We start from the raw sequence: 23,280 nt of genomic DNA on the forward strand, positions 1-23,280 counted from the left end.
TTGAAAGAGAATTAACTGCCAAAAATATTCACTTCTGGTAAATAGAGGGTTTTAATGGGACTTCCATTGGAAAGCAGGGAGGCTCTGGGCCCAAACACAAGCTCTGGATTTTGATGTATGCTGTTGACTTCCCCAACACAGAGCAATTTGTAATAGCTTTGCCACGCTGTTGTTTTCAAAGCTCCTGCTACATCACAAGCATTTATTTCTGACCACAAAATTACATTTATTCAACAGAAAGCAGCTCAGGGTCTTTAAGAGGTTAACTTCTGGAGTGCTTGGCTGCTCTCCAGCCTCCCTGTGAGCATCAGTGCTAACGCAAGGCACACAACAGCACCCAGGCTGGCCGTGATTAATAGAGTGCTGAACACGCTGCTTTCCACATACACACACTTTTCATTCCCTTGCTTCCATAGATCATGGACTTATCCTCAAAATATCTGACTGAAATTGAATTTGGCTTCTCTCTCAACCGTTCATTTCCTATGTTATGCAAGGTTATATCCTTTTCTGCATGAGCAGAACCAAACCAGCTGCAGCTTTTGAGAAGAAAATGTGTTTTCAATTATGAAGTTGGCCTGAATATTGAACCACAGTTGTACTGCTGCTCTAATTGAGCCATCATGGAGTGAATGTACAGGAAAGAAATTGTATTAATTAGGTTTGGAAATTTAACATAAGGAAATTAAAGGGGGTAAAATAGAAAAATATGAGTATCAGCTCAGGAACAGTCCCTCAAAATGCAGAAGGAGCGTAGGTCTGAAGTGGTTTAGACACACACATTATTACAGTACTCTTCAAAGACATGATTAGTAGTTTCAGCACATCAAACTGATTTTCAGCTTCTGTTGTCTGCATATAGAAAATTATTAAATTACTCGACTGACCAAATTAATAGTTTAAAGAGCAATTCAGCTGAGTGGGAGGCAGAGTGGTCTCATCAGAATGGCAATACCCTTAAAAGTACTTGCTCCAGGAGAAGAATATGAGAAATGGCTTTCACAGACATCAAGTCCAGCACATTGTTTTGGAGTCTGTGCCTTAGAGGGTTCTCCAAATGAGGGATTACTGCATTACTGTTGGACAGTGCTCCTATGCCACATGAAAAGAATGCTAATGACCTCAGGAAATCCTTTCCCAGCCTTAAAATATCTGTCTGATGACTTCACAAATACAGATTCCAACATTAGACTTCCATACCACAACTTCAGTTCTGTAAATTAACACAGCCCAAGAACATCCCTTCTTTTTGCTGCCCTTTTTTATTTTTTTTTCAGATTTCAAGTACAAATATCCATCCACTGATGTACCCATGGTAAAGCACAAACAAAAACACAGCTACCCAAAACACAGCTCATTCAGATGGCTGCTTGCAGGAGTGCCTTGCTAATTATATATAATAATCATGTCATGATTGCATGGTGAAGCTCTTTAACCTTTCCTGATTCTGTCCTGTATTTAGCCCAGCACAGGGAGTGCAAACCATTAATAAGTTGCATCCTCAAGTTAATGGCAAGGAAAAGGAAAAGCAAGACAGAGATTTAAGATCAAAATGACAGGAATTTTACACTTCTGAAATTAATGACTTTTAACTGTCTTGCTCCCAATAGCCTATTTACACCACCCAGACCTTAAATCTTCCAGAAAAGGCAGAAAAGTTACCCACAGATTTCAAAAGAACAGTACCATCAGCTCTGAAGCAGACACAACATTCTGTTAAATTAGAAAACTGCCTTCAAATTTCCATTAAAATCCTAAATAAGGAAAAAGTACTATAATAAAACTATTCTCCAGTGATGAATTAATAGGGGCTCATGCTGAACTAGGAATGCATTTGAAAATTTGTAGTATGTTAAATTCCATTTCGTAGTGCTTTTTACTTTAACTCTTATCATAAAAAATCCAGTTACTTAATGCACTGAGATCTATACAAAAAAAGTTATTTCCAAGTACTAATGGAAACTGAATATTTGATAACTGGAACAGTTGTTATCTGAATGAACGAGATAAATAACTAAGGAATACAGAATGTTCTGCTTTGTCCGGTATTTATAAATTCATATGATATAAAGGGAAAATACTGGGGGAAGTAGCAACATTCCATGCTTAAACTGAAGAGAAAAATTGGCTACAGTGACCTGTGGGTTTGTTTAAAAAAGCCAACTGGCCCCAGGTCTACCAGCAGCTCCCATAAATCGTGTTTGGGAGGGGACATAAATACCTGAGCTAAACTTCCCCTCTCTCCAAGTCACGTCAGGCTCACCCAGGCACAGTTCAAGGACAGTTTAAGTCAACCTGAGCTGGCACATTTGTGCTGCTCCTGCTCTCCTGGCCTCTCCCCTGCACTGAGCTGCTGCTCTGAACCCACCTGGTGGGAAACGAAGCCAGCAAAAAGAGAGGAAAAAACCCCAACTTTGTGCTGAACATGGACTCACACCAGAAGCAGTGCTGAGGAAAGGCAGGGGGTGGGGAGCAGGAGCACAGCAATATCCATGTAAAGCTGATAAATACCTGGGCTCATCAGGGAGCTGCCTCCATCCTCTGACCTCCCTGGAGCCCAGAGCCCTGTGGACAGTTCAGCCCACATGGGATTGGCAAAAGCCCATTTCCTTTCTGATGTGGAGTCTGGTTTATTATTCCATGCCCAAAGCACCTAACTCTGTCTAAGAACAGAGCTGAAGCAAAGGATGAGGCAGCAGCAGCAGCAGGGGATGGAGACAGGAGTCAGAGGCAAAAACGTGGTGGAAACTCTCCCACAGGGAAGTGGAGAAGTTGCATCAGGCAAGAAGATTTTTGCTCAGTTCTGAGTGAGCAGCTGGTGGTGCCCCAAAGTTCCATATTCCCACCCACAACACCTATGGAGGCTGCTCCTACAGCATTCCCCTCTCCTGCTCCAGGACACTCTCCAGCAGAAGGGACCCTAAAAAACATTTACTATCACCACTTCTCCACTTACCTCTGTTTTATTTATTCACTGCTGTTGACCTTTTTAAAAAACCTGAAGTCATAGAATCACTGAAAGGTTTGGGTTGGAAGGGACCTTAAAGCCCATCCTGTTCCAGCTCCCTTGCCATGTGCACCTTCCACCAGAACAGGTTACTCTGAGCCCCATCCAACCTGGCCTTGAACACTTCCAGGAACAAATGTGGGGCTGAAAACTGATGTCTGTGTAGTAAAATAGGGGAACCTCTTGCCCTGTTCCTTCTCCCTGCTCACATCCCATCCCACAGGTACTGTGTGACCAAAAGGTCCTTCTGCCAGCTCCTCCCAGGACATTAAATATCACCTGAGAGGTAATCATTTATTGCCAGGCAATCCCAGGGGCTGCAGAGGTTTGAGTGCCTGCTCCCAGCAGTGTTGCTCCCTGAGCCTCTCAAGGGACAGGAATTGAGGCATCTCCTGTGGCTTTGAAATGGAGAGAAGCATATCTGCTCAACAAAACTTGTTTTTGAGATACCCAGAGCAGTTATCTCCTGATGTTTTAGAAAGTCAGCCTTAACAACAACCAGAAACCAGATCTATATCCTGAACAATCAAATATAACTCAACAGAACAGGCTCATATCCTCGGTATTTTGATTTGTCTCCAAAACAAGATACAGTAATTACATCTATAATCAAATACCATAATTCACAGTTTAATGTGGTGCATTTATGTAGTCAATCATGATTAGTTCAGGTTTTTTAGGTTTCTGAAACCCTGTCTCGATTAGGGAGACTGGAATCACCAGCTCAGAGATTCAGCAGCACAATCTTTTAATGTATTTGTGCTTCATTTACGTAACAGGGGATTACAACCCCAAATTTTACTCTGGTGAGGTTGAATTTGTACCAAAATAAACTTCACTTTTATATCAGTGAAGAAAAACTATAGAGAGGAGTGTGTATGAACCATGCCAAGGTAACAGGGAGCTGTCTCCACCAGGGAAGATCTTATGGCAGAAGGTCCTTCATTGTAGCCAAATTTAAATTTATGCTTTTTACTTGATCCTCAGACATTCCTTTCATTAAAGAACAGTGCTGAAAGCACACATGCACTTTTCAGTCAGTGCATTGCAAGCTTGAAACTGAAGTGAAAAGGTTCTAAGAGCACTGCAATGCACTCGGAGCAATTTTAAAGTGTAAATTTCCATTGGCAAACGGACTCACGCAAGTCATTCTTTGTTCTCACAAATGTCTGTTGGATATATCAAGGACAAAGTTATCCTGTTTATTTATTTATTTCTAGCAATACTTGGGAAACCAGGCCGTAAAACAAAAAGTACCACGCTGCTTTGAAATGAGGGATTATTGCCTAGCTGGGACACAGATTTAGCAGGATGTAGAATTGCAAGCCTCACTAAGGGGAGTTGTGCACTCAGATCCCTGTCCTGCAAACATGCTCCTGAACTTCCCTGTGCTGATGGAAGTGCCACAATCTGAAGTCAGCGAACAACTCATGGGCTGAGGAAGTGCTGGAACACGATTCTTGAGGGGCAGAGCTGTGTAATGTATATCAGTGTGAGCTCAAGCCTCCATCCAGCACCCCACACAGGCATGGAGCTTTACGAGGACAAATGTAATTTCCACCCTCCCTCTCTGACGCTTTCTGAGCAGCAGAACCACGGCTCCCATCTGGCCACAGCAAAAATGGAAAACTCTCTAATTGGCCCAGCTGCCTTTGCCTGCAGAAACCCTTCAGAATAACAGCAGTTGGCTTTTAAACTCCTGAGCACTCTGCCGTGTGTTCTTGGTGAGTGCTGTGAAGAGAAGCCCAAGTTGGAGCCAGCAGCGGGGCTGGAACCTTCTGCAGCCCCTCCAACAATCCCAGGGTTTTCCATCAGCCCTCTGGAATACAATGTTTTACAGCTGAAAAGCTTTGCAGGGAGAACAATTTGCAGTATTCTCATGTTTTATGAGGGCACTACACTGCATTCATTAACAGCTCAACCTGTAGGGTCAGTGAGACCCAGTGAGCTGGATGGGCCACCTGGGTCCCTGCCACGGTGACAGGATGCTCAGGGAGGCTCAGGGATGCAGAGCAAAGAGATGTGACCAGTTTAGATTGTCCAGCACAATCCCTGAATCACAGAATCACAGACTGACCTGGGTTGGAAGGGACCTTAAGGATCATCTTGTTCCACACCACTGCCACGGGAAGGGACCTCTATCTTTCCTCTAGCCCAGATTGCAGAGAGTCCCATCCAACCTGGTTTTAAACACCCCCATGGATGAGGCAGCCACAGCTTGTCTGGACTACCTGTGCCAGGGCCTCCCCATCCTTACAGGAAAGAATTTCTCCCCAGTATTACCATCTAAACCTACTCTCTGTAAGTTTGAAGCCATTCCCCTTGTCCTGTCACTTTGTGCTCCTGTAAAATCTCTCTCCATCTTCAGGTGCTGACATTCCCTGCACACAGAAAATGCAAAGGGCTGAGCCTTGAGGGCTCTGTGGCCACACACACCCTGCCAGCACACCAGGCTCACGTGAAGCAGCACTGAAAACACCATGAGAAGCAGAAGCAGCTCTTACCTCTCCCTGGAAACTCTTCAGTAACGGAGCTACCTGTTTGCGCAGGTCCTGGAAGACAGAAGCAGGATATGCCATCAGAAACTCTGGGAAGGACAGGTCATCATCATGTTCTTCCTGATGTTATTTTCAGTTTGCAAGTGTTACTTAAATTCTGATCGCATCTGGTGGGAGATTTGATTAAAACAGAATTCTGCCTGGAGTTCACTTTGAGCAGGTCTGAATTTCCAGTTTCACATACACCTGCATGTGCTGCAAAAGGTATAAATTATCCAAGCTGTGGTGGGGCTGGGTAAGCACTGAATGCCTTCAGTCTCCTAATTCAGCTGAAACATTGATGAGATTAGCAGTAAATGTCTCTATCTACCTCCACAACAGCTACACCTCTGAATTTATGCCAAGGAAAGTTCCCCAAATGGAAGCCAGGCTTAAAGGAAGATTATTCTGGATCATCATTTCAACTAGAAGTGTTGCCATTTTGAAACATCTCTGGTTTATTTATTATTTTCTCAGGAGTGCTCTGGCTTTAGACATCAGAGAACTGGAGCTCATTGAAGGTGACAAGTATTATTTGCTGGTTTCTGTATAACTCAAAATTTCTTTTGCCAAATTACAACACGCTCAGTGCTACAAAATTCATTAAAATACTGCCCACAAAATCACTCTAAAGGTTTATAGCATATTTTTACTTAGCAACTGTGATAATTTAGGACAAAAAAAGGTATATTTGTTGTACATAAAATTTTCTATGGCTTCACCTTGAAGCTGGTTTGGGTCTAATTCACTTACAAGTTCAATAATTCTTATTGTGTGTGTGTCTGAAGAATAAAATTCAGTAACTTTGCAGAGGACACTATTAGTCATGCACAACCAAGATGCTGCATTCCTGCTTTTGCCACTGACAAGGCACAAGCAGCCACTTCATAGTGCACTTACACCTGGAAATAAATCTGGAGGAAGATTAAACTAATAACCTGAAGCTGCATCACCTGAGAGGGCAGCACTGATGCTGCTGCAGAGAAAGGGTGGATTTCCCATTGTTGGAGATTTTTCAAGGCTCAGCTGAGCAGAACTAGTGCTGAATGAGTGCTACAGACCCATTTTTAATTCCAGGTGAGATTTGGTCAGATTCTGGACAGCCCCTCCAATGCTGAGTCCTGGGAATACTGTCCACAACTGCAACAGTCACCATGAAATCTTCCAACCTAGACACAGGCCACAGTCCCTGAGCTGCCTGAACCTCATGCAGGGGGTCACAGAGACATATTTGAAGCATTTTCTCCATATAGAAAAGGGCCCATTGAGGCCTCAAGCTTTTCGGAAAAGAAGATGACCTTAAAAAGTTGGGAAATTCTCTTTTCCGACACATTTACTTACACATCTACAGTCATGCAACATATTGGATGTTAAACCACTCACCAAAACACTCTCAGCCCTGGGTTTAATCTGATTTTCCTGAAGGAAAAGTAGGCTTTTGAGAGAAGTGATTTTTGTCATTTAAATGACAAGTCATGCAGAGAGTTGGAGTATCAGGAGTTGTCCCACTCCCTGAGAAATGGCTTGGGGAGCCCAAGGCAAATGAAGCTATGAAAGACAAATGATCAGTCAAATTTCACTTCTGACATGGTTATTGCACTAAAATACAGCTTAATCCCCATCAAGTAAAGGATAATATTGCAGCTTTCTGAGCTGCCTCTTTGGACTGAACCAAACTGTGCTTCTGCTCTTAGGCCAAGCCAAGTCACCCAAGTGTTTCCTGATATATCCTGCTGCCTGTTTTGGGACACAAAAAGGTTGAACACTGTCCTTATAGATCACAAACATCTACAAATTACACTTCTAGCAAAGCAAACTGGCAGGTTGAGCAGCTTTTCCCCTCTCCCTGCCTTCTCAGGGAGACCTGAGGGCTGTGCACGTTTTAGGACATGTTTTCTTTGTCACCTGATGATGCTGACATTGAAGAAAGTAACAATAATCACTGATGGCAAAATAAATACCCACATTCAAGGCCAAAATCTGGCAGAGGCAGTTTTAGTGCCCAGTGAAATTACAAACAGAATTAGATTTATAGCCTGGATACCGGCACCCTTTGTAACATCAGGAGAAATTATATCATCCAAGCAAAGCAACTTTTCTTGAAATAAAAATCTCAGCTGGTTGAAAATCACTGGGTTTAGGGCTTTTATCCCTGATATTGCCTCTGAATTTACTGACTTGTTTGGCACCAGCCAGAAAAGTGATGTCAGAAGTGAAGACAGAAATGCAGGAGATGTAATCCCAGATCCAGAAGCAGGAGAATGTCATCCTTGCTCCTGTGCCCATGGCAAGCTCTAGCCAAGATCCTGCTATTTAACTGCCTCCTCTGGCACATCCTGACTTCTGAAAGACAGGATTTGCAGCACTTTTTATTTCAGGATATAAACTATGTCAGGACTTCACCTTCATTTTCATCTTGAATAATGAGGGATGTTGTTGGCTGTTTGTAACAGCAGAGAGGGAGAGGAGCAGGGTGAGAGGAATAGAAGGAGGATCCCAGAGCCATGAAAACAGGAACAAAAAGGGAGAAAACCTTTCAAGTGCATTCATTTAGCAAATTCAGGATTCTAAACACTAATCCCAACAATCAGAACGTTACCAAGCAAAATTCATGCCATCATGGGAAAACTTGTGCTTGATTCAGACAGCAGCTTGTGGTGGGGGTAAAACTGCTTTTAAAATATTTCCTGGTAGAGGAAAGGCAGCTCAGGGTGATCCAGCTCCACTGGCAAGCAATGGTTTATCCCACTGCAATCCACCTGGGGCAATCCCAGGACACATCAGAGCACACACCTGAATGGGGTAAATGCTTTGACAACTTGAAATCTTCCCAATAACTTGAAATCTGTTGCAGCTGAACACTTGAGATAGAGCATCCCAGTGCCATTCCCTTCCCAGAACAAACAGGGCAGGAAAGGGAACTGCAGGAATGTGATCCAGTGTTTTAAACTCAGCCAAAGGCTCCATGCAGGTGAGTGGATAAATGGCACACACCACAGCAAAAGGTATTTTTCACACCAGTTTTTCTTTTCTCCCCTCTTTTCCTGGCTTGCCCTTGGAAAGAGTTTATAGGAAAGAGTTTATAGGGTACTTTTATAATTCCTTCCTCAGTGAAACAACATCAAAACTTGAGACAGCTCACAACCAAAGGGAAATAAAAATAAACAGACAGAAGTCAAGAATACATATGCCTCGAGTCACAGCTCTGCTGGGGAGATTTATTTTTGGCAGTTTGGAAAAATTTCTCATCAGACTTTGTCTCAAAATATTACACTGAACTTCAAACAGAATTTTACCTTCTTTACACAAAATTGAACAGGAAGAAGGACGCTCAGTTCAGACCCGGGGGAATCTGCAGTGTTGGTTAGCAAGGACACGGGGTGATTTATTATCTGTTTAAAGTGTGGTGGCCTTTACTGCCTGGGCTGTGATCAAAACAGGAAAAGCATCCAGGCTCCAACCCTCACAAAGCTACCGAAACACTGTGGCCAAGCAGAACAGCTGAAAAGGCTCCATGCAACTGAACATGAAAACAAATTGTAATTTATCAACACAAACACACTGAAATATTTGAGTATAGGAATACAATCCCATTATTAGCCTATTTTTCTGTGCCATCTAAATCCATGTATTTGTTCTCTCTGGATGATTTATCAGGGGTAGAGCAGTTTTCTGAAAAGAGCTCTATCACAGACAAATTCAGTATCTGATGAAGAGACCCTGAATGAGGATGCTGTATCATTATCTGAATCAAATCTGATGGCTGAAAGCTAATATAGCATTTCCTCTTTACAAGAGTAAGAACAATGAGTTTATATTTTGATCAAGTAGCTAAACAATGAAATCTGAATCCACATAATTTTTAACTCCCTTTCCATTCGCATTAAAAATAACTCCACGAAAAATAAACCAAGAATAAATCTGTGTTAAAATCCTAGGCAACAAATGCATCTTTCTGACAACTAAACTACATTATTTATCTAGATCTTAATACCCTGTGTACAAAGGACACAGCAATGGCTAGGCTACCAACGCTGTATTTGTAATTTACTTGAGGTCTGAAGCTACTCAAGCACCTTCTGATCTCCTCACAGGCTGCTCCATCTCATTTACCTCCCAAATGCTTATCTCTAAATGTCACAACAAGAGCCCTCCGACCCCAGTTTGATAAAGTGGCCCAGCAAAGCTAAGCTTGACCTACCCACCTTTATCACCTGCACAAGCACTGCGCTCCTGTGAAACAGCCCAACCCAAAACCCTGGGAGAACATTCCAGCGTGGACCTCCTGCCACACTGCCCACCAATTGTTGTGTATTTGGTCTGCTGGGGAATGCCCCTGTGTCTGGCACAGGAATCCTAATGAGAAGCAGCACGACATCACCAGTTCAGCTGTCACAGCCCATTCTGGAGCAGCCTCATCATGGGACATGTCCCCTCTGTGTCCCCTTCCCTGTCTGCCCACCTGGAACAAGGCACTGAACTGCCCTGGGCTCTGAAATGGCAGGGGCTGCACAGCCTGACTCCAGATTCTTTCTTGTAAGAACTTACAAAAATAAAGAAAAAACCCAATAGAGAACAACTTCCAGACAACCCCCAGGGTGCACTGGCTGTGCAGGGGGATCTTTGTAATTCCATCAACACCTAACACTTCCCATCCCTGCACCTGCACACGTTCAAGGCCAGGTTGGAGAAACCTGGGCTAGTGGAAGGTGTCCCCACCCATGGCAGGGGGTGGAATGAGATGAGATTTGAGGTCCCTTCCACCCCAAATCATTCCATGACAAGAAACAGCACAGCGGAGGGGGAGCTCTCCTTTCAAAAACTGTGTGCCAGGTTTCTGCCTGTCTCCAGCATGCTGGGAGGGGGGATGGCTGTTCCTAGGGACTGGGAGGATGTTTTTCCATGTGCCCTCACAGCCAGGGCTCTGCACACTCCATCCACCCCACTATTATCTCCAGAATGTTGCTGAGCTTCCCATAAATACAGCTGAAAGGGGGAGAGGTGAGAGGCAGCCAAGCACGGAGGATTTGGGAAGAACGCTGGCATCAACTTCTGAGGTGTGTTTGATTATTGTGTACTTCAAGGACACAACTTGTCACCGTGAAACACACAAATCAGCAAGTTAGCTATAATTAGGAGTAAGCAGTTCTGCTGGTTAATTAGAGAGAGGCAGCAAGCACAGATGCTTCGCCCTGCTATGGGGAAATGGGTGAAGGGGTCGGGATCACTGAGACACCTACCAGTGCACAAAGTTTAAATATTATTTCTTTGTATTATGAAAAAATCCAGAGTATTCCCATTTTTTTTTTCCACCAGAAATCCTGGGCACATGTGATTGAGGGTGTACTAAAGGAAACATTTAAATCTTTATATTTCATTAGTTCCAGCAAGTTCCACTTTGCTTTAATCTAAAAGAGATGAAACTGAAATCCCAGCTAGTTGTTCAAACAGGTATTATTATAGAGTAGCTTAGATGACTTACTTAATTCCTAAAATATAAGGCAAAGTAAATCATATGAGTAAACAATTTGTTGCTCAATTTACACTGTGATTTAATGAGATATAAAACCTCTTATTGCTTAAGGCTGCTGAAGTATTTACTTGAAATCCAATCATTAAAGAATGAATCACAATCATATCAATCTCTGTGATATTTTTAGTTATTTCAATACACTAACATGCCAGTGTTTTCTCTGTACAAAAAAACACCCTTTTTAAGTCACATTTATAGATATGTTTCAACCTAGCACAATGATAAATAAAAAATCTTGATTTACAGCAGCAAAACGTACACCACAGTACTTTCGGAAATATTTCAAGCTCACAGATCTTGTGCAAATTCCATTAGCTTTAATTATTTATTAGCAGTAGATTTAGATTACTGTTCTTGACCTATTTTTCAGTGTATGGACCCACCCAGCAAGAAGTGAAAAAACATTCCATTTGTGAAGGGCTGATTTAGTGAGCGCAGACTTCAGCTTTGAGCGGAACATTGAGCAAAACCCTGGGCACTGTAATTCAGGGGAGAGAGGTTACAAAGCAGGGCCTGCAGAATGAACACTGACAGAGGTTCCTTGAAAAGAGACACAATTTTTGCTGTTTGACCACTTCAGATAATTTTGCAAGACTTGCAGCCGCATGACAATCCCAAAGGAAGGGGCAGCAGACACCACGGACAAGTTCCAGGAGTTTCTTTGTGGAAATTGCCTGGTGGGTCCTGCTCAGCCATGGGGAAAGGGGTCCAGAGGGAGAATTTTAGGGCTGGTCCTGTGGCCCCTTGCAGTGCCAAGCTGGGGAAAATGGAGCATCTGGGAAGGAGCCTCCTCACTGTGCTGGGACTTTGCTTTCAATGGAATTTGCCCGAGTCTTAATGGAATCCTCTTAGGGTTTCTTCCAAGTTCAAATAAACAAAAAGCTCCCAGGTTTACTCTGGGCCTGTGAAGCCACATCCAAACAGCCTGGGGACCTTCACAACTGTTTAAAAAGCCACCCTGCCAGAGAGGAACTCTTGCACCATATACATGTATGGAAGTGTGTGTATATATACACACATACACTGTGCAGAATAGAAACAGGATTTTTTTTAACTAACTTTACAAATTAACATGATGAACTAAACTTTTCAGCATCCTGTGACAACTCTGGTGTCATTTATAAACCAGTGAGTTAACAGTGGCTAGGAAAGACATTGAACATCAATTATGCAGAACTTAAAAAAGTAGAGTTGCAAGGAAACAAACAAACAAACAAAAAAAACCAAACCCAAAAAACCCCCCAAAAAAAACCCCCCCAAAAAAAGTTCAAACAAAAATGATTCAGGTGGAGCTTTGGAAGGAGGTAATTCTAATGAAATGAAAGCCTGGTCACTAACATTCCAGAAGGGAAAGAAAGGAAAGGATGAGTTGTGTAACAGTTCACCAATACACACAGAAAATCAAGCACCACTTTTAACAAACATTAACTTAGAGAGCTTCCCACTGGATAGTGGCTCCATGGAGATTGTCCCTCCTGCTCTCTTGCTAAACCCAATGCTGAAGGCTTGAGGTGACACTAAACATGCCATGACAGACCTTTGTCATGGGAAAACCATGTCTGCATCATCCCAGGTCAGCAGGACTCCTTATTTATGCAATGAAAACCCATCTGGTACACTAAATAAATATTTCAGAACCTCTGAGGTGCACTGTTCTTGCCAGCAGAACAACCACATGGCAGTGAAATCCAGGAACTGCCATTCCTAGCTTAGGCCAGGATCCCTACACAGAGCAAAGATAATTAGAGCTTTATTAAGTACCTGCAGATGTTATCAGATGAGCCCAGCTGTCCAAAAAAAATGGGAAACAAACTGACTGCTTAGTTGTGTATCCCAATATAGTTTTACATCCCCAAAAACCAGCCTCACCTACTTTGTCAAATTCTAACCAGGACTGCTCTGCCACTCCATAAATTGTTCCACAAGTTCTCTGCCCCTGTGATTTGTATTTTCCAGTGAAAAAGATCCTGAACACTCCTCCCAGATCACATCCTGCAGAATTTCATCCTCCATCTACTGTATTTCCCACTCTGAAAGTGTCTGTATTTCCCACTCTGAAAGTGTATAGAGAAAGTATTCCTAATGCTCCCCTGGTTATCCAGAATTACAGCCTGCAGATCAGGGGTTTCTCTTCAGTGTAAAATGGGGAACTTCAGAAAAAAAGGTAATTATTATGAGCCCTAAAAAATTAACGTGTCTAATGAGAGGCTAATGACAGGGGCCATGACTGCATAAGAGGCACCTAAGTGCTGTGGTCCAATTAACAACACCAGTTCAAACACAGCCTAATGCTTCACATGGTAGATTTAGACAGAAGAATATTTAATGTGAAACCATAATTGCAGCTGTAATTTTCCATATTCCCCTCCCCATAAGCAGGGCTGGAACCAGAGTGCACCCTGCTTCAGCCTTCTGGGATGCTGGACCAGGAGCTGGAGCTGTCTGGCAGCACTGGGCTCGTGGGACTGGGATTTCTCCTCAGTCTCAAGGGAAGGATGGGTAGAACCATTCAGAAATCATGAATCCCAATGTACTGCTTCATTTAGGAAAAGGGAGATTCATGTTTTAAAACCTGTTATTGATTTCCAGAATGCAAAGGATCTTGCTTTGAAGTCAAGTTTCCAAGAAGAATAATTCTGTGTTAAATATAATAATGAGGAGCCAGGCTTCATCCTCAGGGATCCTTACAGGATGTGAGGAGGGGAGGCACTGCTGGGACATCAGGTATTGCAAAATTGTTTTCCTTACTTATCTTTTGCACAGAGATTACAAATGTAGCTGTGAGCAGCCCGTGCATTAATCACACTCTGACATACCTGCCTGTAAGAACACAGGTGTATTTACTGATTTCTATCATTACACTCAGCCTTTTGCTTTGATTTCAATGCAAAAAAATCCAATACTACGCAATCCCCTAGTAATCTTTTTATAAGATTTTCTTCTTAATCTTGATTCTGACCATCCAGTTTTATTCAAAAGCCAGTTGCTCCTACAGGAAACAAGTTGTTTCATGAGGACTTGAGTAAAAAGCCTGCTGCCCTGCAAATACATGTCCTATATTTGCTACAACTCTCATGACCATCATCTCTGCTGTCTTTATGTTCTTTGTGACTTCTTCCATGCAGGGAGTCACTGGCTGTGGGTTCAGGCCTCTCCCTTTGGATGCAGCTGATATCACAACTTCAGATTCCAACAAAGATGAGAAATTCAAAGGAGGAAAAAAAAAATTGACAACCTCAAAAACATCAGGATACAGACCCAAAGGTTTTACTACATCTAATTTAGCATACCTGGTAAAAACACCTCAAAATTAATCTAACTGTCATCCTGCTGACCTAAATAAAAAAACACAGCACAGAGCTTTTCATGTTGCTTCAGTGAGTGAAGCAATTCGGAGAAAACAAACTTTTGCTGCCTTTACACTTCCTGGCAAAATTCCTATGGAAACAGGCTCAGGCCCATAATGCACATGCTTTGGGAGCACACAGTAGATAGAAATGAATCACCCAGATGAAAGAAAGCAAGAGCTCACTACAGGCTTATTCAATACATTTACTGTTTGTTAGTTGAACCTCAGAAATAAAAAAGCCACATAAAGCGCTTTTGAGCAGCAGCATCCCCTCACAACTGTAATATATACTCTCAGCTGGGATTAATTCCCAAATTCATGTGTTGAACTGTGAACTGTTCCAGTGTTCTGAGGGGGTGGGGAGAGAAAGGAGATAAAAAGAGCAGGAAAAGGAGCCCACAGGATGGAAGCTGAGGAAGGGAGACACGGGGAGCTGGAGCGAGCGGCTCCTGCTGAAGCACAATCAGCTCGATGGCAGATTAAAATGAGCCACACTTGTATAATAATAAATCAGCAGAATTAATACAGGCTTATCTTCTACCAACTTAGAAGGGGGAGGTGACAAATTGCACTTGAGGACAAACAGTTTGACTGTTGCCAGCATAAGCTGAGCGTCTATAGGAAATGGCTAAATTTAGACAGCCAGCTTTTGATGAGAGCAACGGAAATTAATTCAAGTTTTTTGTCTGTGGTTTGTGTTTTGTTTTGTTTTTGGTTTTTTTTTAAGAGCTCTAGAATGTTACTCATCTCTTGAAACTCTTACCAAAAGAAGAGACTTCATAATGTACCATCCTCCCTGCCTACTCCCTCCTACTCTTCCCCCTATAAAAGGAAGAATTGCTCCTTTGGGCTACAGCAATTTAGGAACTTAATGCAGTTTAACGAATTCCCTATCTCTTGGCTGGAGCTGTTTGGCTCCGACAGATGAATCAGAGAAGTCCATAAACGTCTGGAGGATTCCTACAGACTTTTTCTTGCATGACTATATATGGCAACTACAGATCAAGTTATCTGCCATCATTTTAACCTAGGCTTCAAACTTTTTACCTTATTCCTGGCTTTGTAGCAAACGTCCCTCAGCTGTAGCACTGCTAAATTAGACATAAACTGATAACTACTTTTCTCAAAAGCATTTCCCCACTCATTTCAAGGCAGTAAAAAAACTGGAATTAAGATACACTTAAGTAAAAATTCACTTTTGTCAGTGCCTCTTGCCTCTCAGCAATACATTTCTGTGAGGAGTGACCCAGACTGATGCTGTGGAGCTCATGTTCTCATTCACACTATCCTGTTGTCACTGAAGGTGCACCTCACCAAACAGCAGATGTTTTCCATCACTTATTACCTGAAATACCAAGTAACACCAAGTGCCATGAGAAGTCAAGCACAAACTGGCAATAGAGGCAAAATCCACGCTTAAAAAAAAAAAAAAAAGGTCAAAACTGCACGACTGATGTACAGAGGGACTTACAGAGGAATTTCAGAAATGCCTGCAACACCCTTTATCCAGAGAAATACTCAATAAACTTCTTCCTATTACCATCTTTTATACATTTGATCATTTTTACAAGATGCTTAAGTGTACACATCAAAGCCAGCATGTGATACGATACCAAAGGCTTTTAGCTGCATCCAAAGCAAAGGGTACACCGAGTTCAAGCACCTTCTTTAAGCTAAATATTCCTAACACGCCTCAAAATGGACATCCAGGGCCACTGAGGGCTCAAGGCAGGAGGAGCTCCTCAAAGCCAGGAGTGAAACAGCAAACTTGAAAGCCTGGAAGCCAACACTGAGTTTTGGATGCAAAAACCACTACAGGGCTCACTTTTAAGTGACATTTAAAGCAAATATCCAAAGCTAGCCTCTTCCTGGGCAAGAGATTTGTATTTCTACAAATAATGGCCCTGGTGAAACCTCAGCAGATGATGAAGTTTGCTCTGAACAGTGGGGCAGAGGCACAGAGGGCTGAGAGCTGCCAGCACAAAATATAAGCACGGTCATGCTCCGTCTGGTGAAACACTCTTAGGAAATGCAGATAAAATAGTGAAAGAAAAAGCTACTGTTCAGAGGAGATTGTATCTTACCCAACTGCTTATTAACACCGTGCAGTTCAAACAAGTTATTTTAAATTCCTAAAGGCACGCCGTGTCTGGAAATGCAGTGTTTGAATAAGCACTCTAAGACCCAAAGCATATCGGGTTTTCCCACCTGACTACGGCCTTATAGATGCTGACATTTCTGAACCACAGAGCTCCCTCCTAGCCAGGTCACGACAGACACTGAGGGGCCACCACGAGGGGGGCAAAAAAGGTAAAATTGGGCAAGTGACATCATAGAATCTCTGAATTGTATTGATTAATCAGGCAACTTATCTGATTTTATAACTTCTATTTATTGGATCCTGATTATCCACTTATAAAAATATGTAATTGCTCATTTTTTTAATTGATTTTGGAATGGCTTTTGCAGCATTTGATGGTCCATATGACCTGAGGACTGAGATATTCACCCGTGCCAGTGATCCATCAAAACAGACAAGATTATTTTTGACGCTGCTCCTGAAGTTTGTATAGGAACAAGGAAACATTTCGGTGCCATCATCAGATAGTGGAAGCATAAACAACTGTTAGCACCTCTGGGAGAGAGCAGGTATCACTCAGCTGCATTCCACCAGTGGTTTTTCCTTAGGGCAGATGTAGGGAAAGCACCACAAAAACTCCTGCTGGGTCAAGCTCCAGCTGTGAGTGTGCCTCCACAGACCAGCTCCCTGCACTGCCATCTGATTTTTTCCAGCCATTTCAGACCTAGAGAAGACCCTGGAGAAGAGGAGGCTCAGAGGTGACCTTATTGCTCTGTACAACTCCCTGAAGGGAGGTTGCAGACAGGTGGGGTCAGTCTCTTCCACTGGGCAGCACTGACAGAACAAGAGGACACAGTCTCAGGGAAGGTACAGCTTGGATATTAGGGAAAAATTTTCACTGAAAGAATAATAAAGCACTGGAATTGTCTTCCCAGGGAGGTGGTAGAATCACCATCTCTGGATGTGTTTAAAAAAAGACTGGACATGGTGCTATAGTCTGGTTGAAGTGTTAGGGCATGGGTTGGACTTGATGATCTTCGAGGTCTCTTCCAACCTCATTATTCTGTGATTCTCTGACCTAGAATCTGAATTTTTAGGAAGGTTCTTCCTGCTGACCTGCTGGATGAGCTCCAGGGCTGAGCAGGGATTCCTCAGGCTTGCTGGCCACTCAGCACAACCCTGCTGCTCCCTATCCCCCACCAGGGCTGCCCAGCACCTTCCTTTTGACCAGGAGTTCACTTCTGGGATAAACAGGCCATTAGTGGGATCCAAACCAGCCAAGGTCATTCCCCCATAAACAACTTGTTCAGTATTTCCTCAAGGACTTTGCTCTCTCTCATTTTTCTGCCCAATTTTTTAAACTGATGCTTGGGAGCATTGCGCATTGAAAACCAGCACACTGAAGTGTGTAATATGTCTCTAAAACATAAACATTTGCCAGATTGTCATACAGAAATACTTCATTATCTTTTCAAAAACTTAGTTTGCAACAGCATGAAACACTCCTGAAAGTGTGAAAATTATTGCTTATTTTCATGTAAGCTGGAGTATTAAAGTATAAATCACACTGTTTACATTAACTGATCAGAAGAATTCCAGTTGATGCCAGTAGGAAGCTGGAATTATTAACATTTTTTTCTCAACCCGGGTCTGTTAACAAATAGCTTTTTCACCCCTTATCAGCTGCACAAACAACAATGGATTTTAAATCAACTAAATGACCTGTGAACTTCTCTTAAATGGGGGGGCACATAATTTAAGGCAGCCCAGAAAGTTTGGCAGGAGTCAGGAGGGCTCCTCAGAGGGGCACATGTGGAGAGAGTTAAAGCTTCAAGCCGCTATTTTCTCCCCCCTTTCTCAAGTGTCAGCTGTGATAAGCCAAAATTAACAACCCTACACTGAGCCACTTCAATGAAGGGGAAAAAAAATTTCTTCTTGCTATTCTAGGTATTTTAAGTTGCATATGAGCACGGTGGCTAAATATAGACAGTGACAACAAGAGACAGCATTGTCCCTTTGGGCACATTGAATATTATCTCAGAATTCCCATCTTCCTGGGCTGAGCCTCCAGTGTTGGGCTGGGGCTTTTTTTTTTTTTTTTGGTTGTTTTTCTTACTTAGCAAAATGTGTATTAACCCCTACTTCGTTTTAGATGGAGCAGTTTAAGAAAAAGTGTATTTAAGGGGAAAAAATGGAAATCCTGATTCTGCAAAAGCACTAGGAAGCTTTCCAATAATTTCCCTGTGCTAGTGCACTTAGAGCAGATGCCTCTGCTTTCAGAGAGGACTGTCACTCTGTTCCTAAAACTAGGAGGGCATCAATATGAAGCTTTCACACCTTATAAACCACAAAGCCAAGCTGGTATTTTTGTATGTAAAATTGTCTTTCTCCCCAGAAGTCATGCGCTTCACTTCCAGGTTTCAATCAGAAGTGTAAGGGACAAAAATCAATAATTACTCGTTTCAAAACACTCCCTAGGAGTACAGCTACATCATCTGGAAAGCAGCAGACTCACATGAGCCTTTAATATTGAACAGGACCAGACTTTCAGAGGACACAGCTGCTCCTGACTTCTGCAGCATTTAAATACCACTGAGTGACATGAATGTTTCTGCTTAATGTACCCAATGCACTCAGAACATTGACAACACTTCATTTTTAAGCCAGCTTCTATATAAAGTTTAATTTTTAAAGCCACCTATAAATTATCAATGACTTCTTTTCTGAAAAATGTCAATTCCTATTCCTTAGGCTGGCAGAATCCATCTATTTTGTGTAACGTCCTCTTCATATTTGAGCAATTTTAAAGCTCTATTGACATATGGTTTTCAAGGGAGATATTGCTCTTGTAGGATTTCATTATTAAGCCAAGTCTTGCTCTAATGTAAGGATGACAATAAATACACAGAGCTGTTCTGGACTATATCCCCTGGCTCTGACTCCCAAAGGTTTGAGAATGACAGCCCCAAGCACCCCATAAATACCCCAGTGCAAGGTTCCCCTTCCACATCACACAAACCCATGGTGACAAGAGCAAGCAGCTGCAGAAACCACTTTGTATTTAATCTCCTGATCAATCAAGTGTGGGGGCATCATCATCACTAATTCCTGCAACTCAGGCTCTCATTTATTGTGACAGTGAACAAGCACAGGGCTGTCATCACAGACCCATCCCCTCAGCCGAACCCTGATTTTGGTTTTTCCAGTCCATCTAATTGTACAACACAGGCACAATTTAGCATGTCAGTCCTTCATTTCTTCATCTGTTGGGCACTAACACTGCAGCTCATTAAAATGCAATTAGGGTTGTTTTTATGCCCTTATGATGTTTACAAAAGGAGGGATAAAACTAATTTTCCAATGTCCACAGTCATCTTCTAAACGTTGTACAATATATACTGCTTCCACTTTTTAAAGAATACACAACACATTAAAAACACCTCATCCTTGTTTTCAAGTCTAACACACTCTTTTTGCTTCTAATACACTCTTTTTGCCAATTTTCATTCCCTCACCAGTAAGTTACTGAGTCTCTCTCTCAGAGGCATCCCCTAAAATCAAAAATAGGTTTCAAGAAACTTTAATCTTGAAGTGACAATTGCAGCACGTGCTTTGGTTCTATATGAACACATAAACTGTCACCAAATCCTCTGACAATATTTGTCATTCAGCAGCAAAACAGACACTGCCTGCTTGTGACTCTGTAATTGTGGAGCAGTGTGTGCTGGATGCTGAAATCCTGCTTTCTGGTCATGGCAAACATAAATCAAGGAAAAACCTGCTCTATTAAATCTGTTTGCTCTGGGAGAACAGGGATTCATCATCCTGTAAAACAAGTGGTCAATAAGATTCAGAAGTGCTTAGAACAGATCTTGATGAATCAGGATGCCACAGGTGACGCTGAAATTGTATTTGAAAGCAGAAAGGTGAATGCTCTATTTATTTCAGTCTATAGACAGGCTGGGGATTAAAAGCATCACAAACAGTAGGATTTTCCCTCTGCACCCCCTCGGGGAGAATCCTTAACAGACTGTCCCAAGGGGCACAAGCAGTGAGAGGGGACAGAGGGCTGCTTTAAGTAAATCTAAAATGGATATTCTTTAGAGGGCCAGCACAGAAGAAACGGTTTCCAGGAGTTTTTCAACCCCACACAAACCTTGAGCAAATGTAAAAACCAAGTTCCAGCAGGAGCAGGTCAGGTCCAGGGGCCCCGCAGGGAAGCCTTGAGTCAGGAGACAATTCACCGGGAATCCCATTAATGACTGGGCATAATCCCTGCTCACATCACATGATGATCCCCAGCACAAAAGGGAGCTCGGTTTCTCACCAGGACAAGAATTTGGTCCCAAAGGACAGAAAGGAAGCTTAAATAGCACAACCACATAATTAATAAGGAAATGAATATAGGTGTATTGTAATGGCAACTTTGGGAGTTGTTAAATTAACCACAGACTAATTTTTTTTTTTTTTTTTTTTTGCTGCTTTTGAACAGAGGAATCCAATTCCGCTGCTTTATATATTTGAATGTTGTTCCAGCAACTTGTGTGGAATCAACATCCTTCCCTAACACAGTGAGCAGCTTTAGGGCAGCGCAGAGAACACTCCCCAAAAGATAAAAACTCCGATTTGCCACGGCATGCAGCCAGCCAGGGCTGAGCTTGGATGGGGATGGGAGGCTGCGTCTGGTTTCACTTCCAGAAACAAAACAAAACTCACAGGCACCATTCATTATCTACTAGTCCAACACCAAGGCTTTCAAATACACTTTCAGAACTAATTAAATGCTTGTTTAAAGCTGAAGTGAATGTAAATACCAAACTGAAAGTGAACTGATTAACTTGCAGCGTTTTGTGCCTGATTATCCCAGTGAAGAATGAGCTCCTGGCACTCCGGCCTTGTGCTGGAGGATCAATTTCCTGTTCACATCAAGGCTGCTGAGGAAACCTTCCCCACATTTGATTCGACTTAAATTCCAAGTGTCTGCTTTGCCTCGGACTCGGCAGTAGACACAGAGAATGTTTCTGACTGGGTAGGATAATGTTTTGAATTTAGGGGCTAAACGGTGTCACCTTTGCCGTTGGAGTTGAGCCAAAATTCAAGGATGCTGAAGGCAGCCAGAGCTGCTGGGACACCACAGCAACCCCTCAGGGCAGTTCCACAACCTCCTCTGGCTTTCATTTTTAACTGGTGACATCTACTCCTGCTCTGCATTCGATGTGGCTGAGGAGGGAAATGACATTCCTAAGCTGCAGCCTTCATTCAGTTCCAAAGTATTATCTAGTAGCTAAAAAAAGACATCATTTGCTCCTACTACTGCTCCTTTTGCCAGTTCCTTATAAAGCCAGCCCGCCTTGCATCTTTGATGTCAGGAACTCTGTATTTTAAGTCCTCTAATAATCGTATATTGTTTATTTCTGTGCTCCTTTCACACAAAGGTGAAAATTCTAAATGTTATAAACTCGTATTACAGTAAGACAAAGAAAAATGCAGAGGACACTCAAGCCCTGTGTGTGCTGGGCTGTGCCAGGCGAGGATGCAGCCTTGTAGCAGACAGGATATAAGAGCCCAGACAGATGCAGTCTGAGGGAGAGGTACAACCAAAGAGCATTCAAAGGGAAAAATAGGAGAGGCCGCCTCTCCCGAGAGCCAGGAGACATTTTTACACAGCATTCTTCACTGGGAACATCACGGGATAAAAAAATAAATGAGTCCAGTGTTTGCACTCCGAGAGATATCCAGTTTCAGGCTGTGACAGAAGAGGCAGCACAACCCAAATTAAAAGCGCTGCTAACAGCGCCCGTTGCTCTTTTATTGTGATTGTTACAAGTCACATTAGTATAAATTTGTGAAGTGTTTTAACACTTTTTCATTTGAGCTTAATTAATTTTCATAGGAGTTTCAGCTTAATTAATTTTCATAGAAGTTTGAGCTTACTTAATTTTCATAGAAGTTTGCCAATTTTCTCATTTGTTGTTGAAATCACAACACGAGTTTTCCATATGCAAGGCAAATATAATAATATCAGCTCAAAAAGTCATTTTTGGACTTGTTTTTGTATTTCACAACCAAAAATACTTCCAGTGTAAACTGTTAACCGAAGCTCTGACAAGTTTTATTATAAATATTCCCAGCTTTAAAGAGAAATTTGAATATATTCACTTAGTGTATGTTCAAGACAGTTTAGGTCTGACAGCTTCAGATTATGCCTCATTTATATGGAGCAGTGATCAAACTCGTTAATATGTGAGAGAACTGAAGAGGCAGAGGATTGTGAATCAAACAGCATGAGCAAAGTTGTCGAGGAACATGAATAGCTTATGAGGATTTACTTAAGGTGATAGTTTTCATGGTCCCCCGTGCCAAGGTTTGTGGAGGAGATGAATAAGCAGGGAGGAGGTGGGAGCAGCAGTCCTGAGCTGCCCTAAGGCAGGGAGGGAGCTTTAATCTGCCCATAATTCACCCGTGTGCTGCCAGCAATAGGACCCTCTGCACTCAGCCAAGGTGAGCCATTTGACAAGACAGGTAAAGTCTGCTCACAACTTTCTCCCGTTGGCTTTCCCACTGCCAAGTGTTGTCTGCTCAATAATTTAAGAAGCGTTCGTGCAGGGGAAAATCAAATCTCACTGTGAAGCAGCGTCTCCTTAAGATTCATTTAATCTTCTGATAACACAAGCTGTGCACACACAATCACTGAAGATGATAATCTCCTGCATGTAACACTAAGTCTACTATTATTCCATTTATTAAAAAGTGCTATAATAATGTTTTGTGCAT

The 23,280-nt window shown here is 42.4% G+C and overlaps 1 protein-coding gene across 11 annotated transcripts in view; it reads right to left on the reverse strand.

Moving 5' to 3' along the window:
• CUX1 (cut like homeobox 1) overlaps window positions 1-23,280 on the reverse strand; it is a 238,196-nt gene that overhangs the window by 128,126 nt on the left and 86,790 nt on the right. For all 11 annotated transcript variants that reach the window (XM_085557551.1, XM_085557549.1, XM_085557548.1 and 8 more), the window contains exon 3: window positions 5,512-5,559. In XM_085557551.1, the coding sequence (XP_085413677.1) occupies window positions 5,512-5,559 (48 nt within the window). The remainder of the gene's footprint in view (window positions 1-5,511; window positions 5,560-23,280) is intronic.

The sequence above is a fragment of the Lonchura striata genome, chromosome 19, assembly GCF_050655825.1.
Source record: "Lonchura striata isolate lonStrDom1 chromosome 19, ASM5065582v1, whole genome shotgun sequence".
Classification (NCBI taxonomy): Eukaryota; Metazoa; Chordata; class Aves; order Passeriformes; family Estrildidae; genus Lonchura; species Lonchura striata.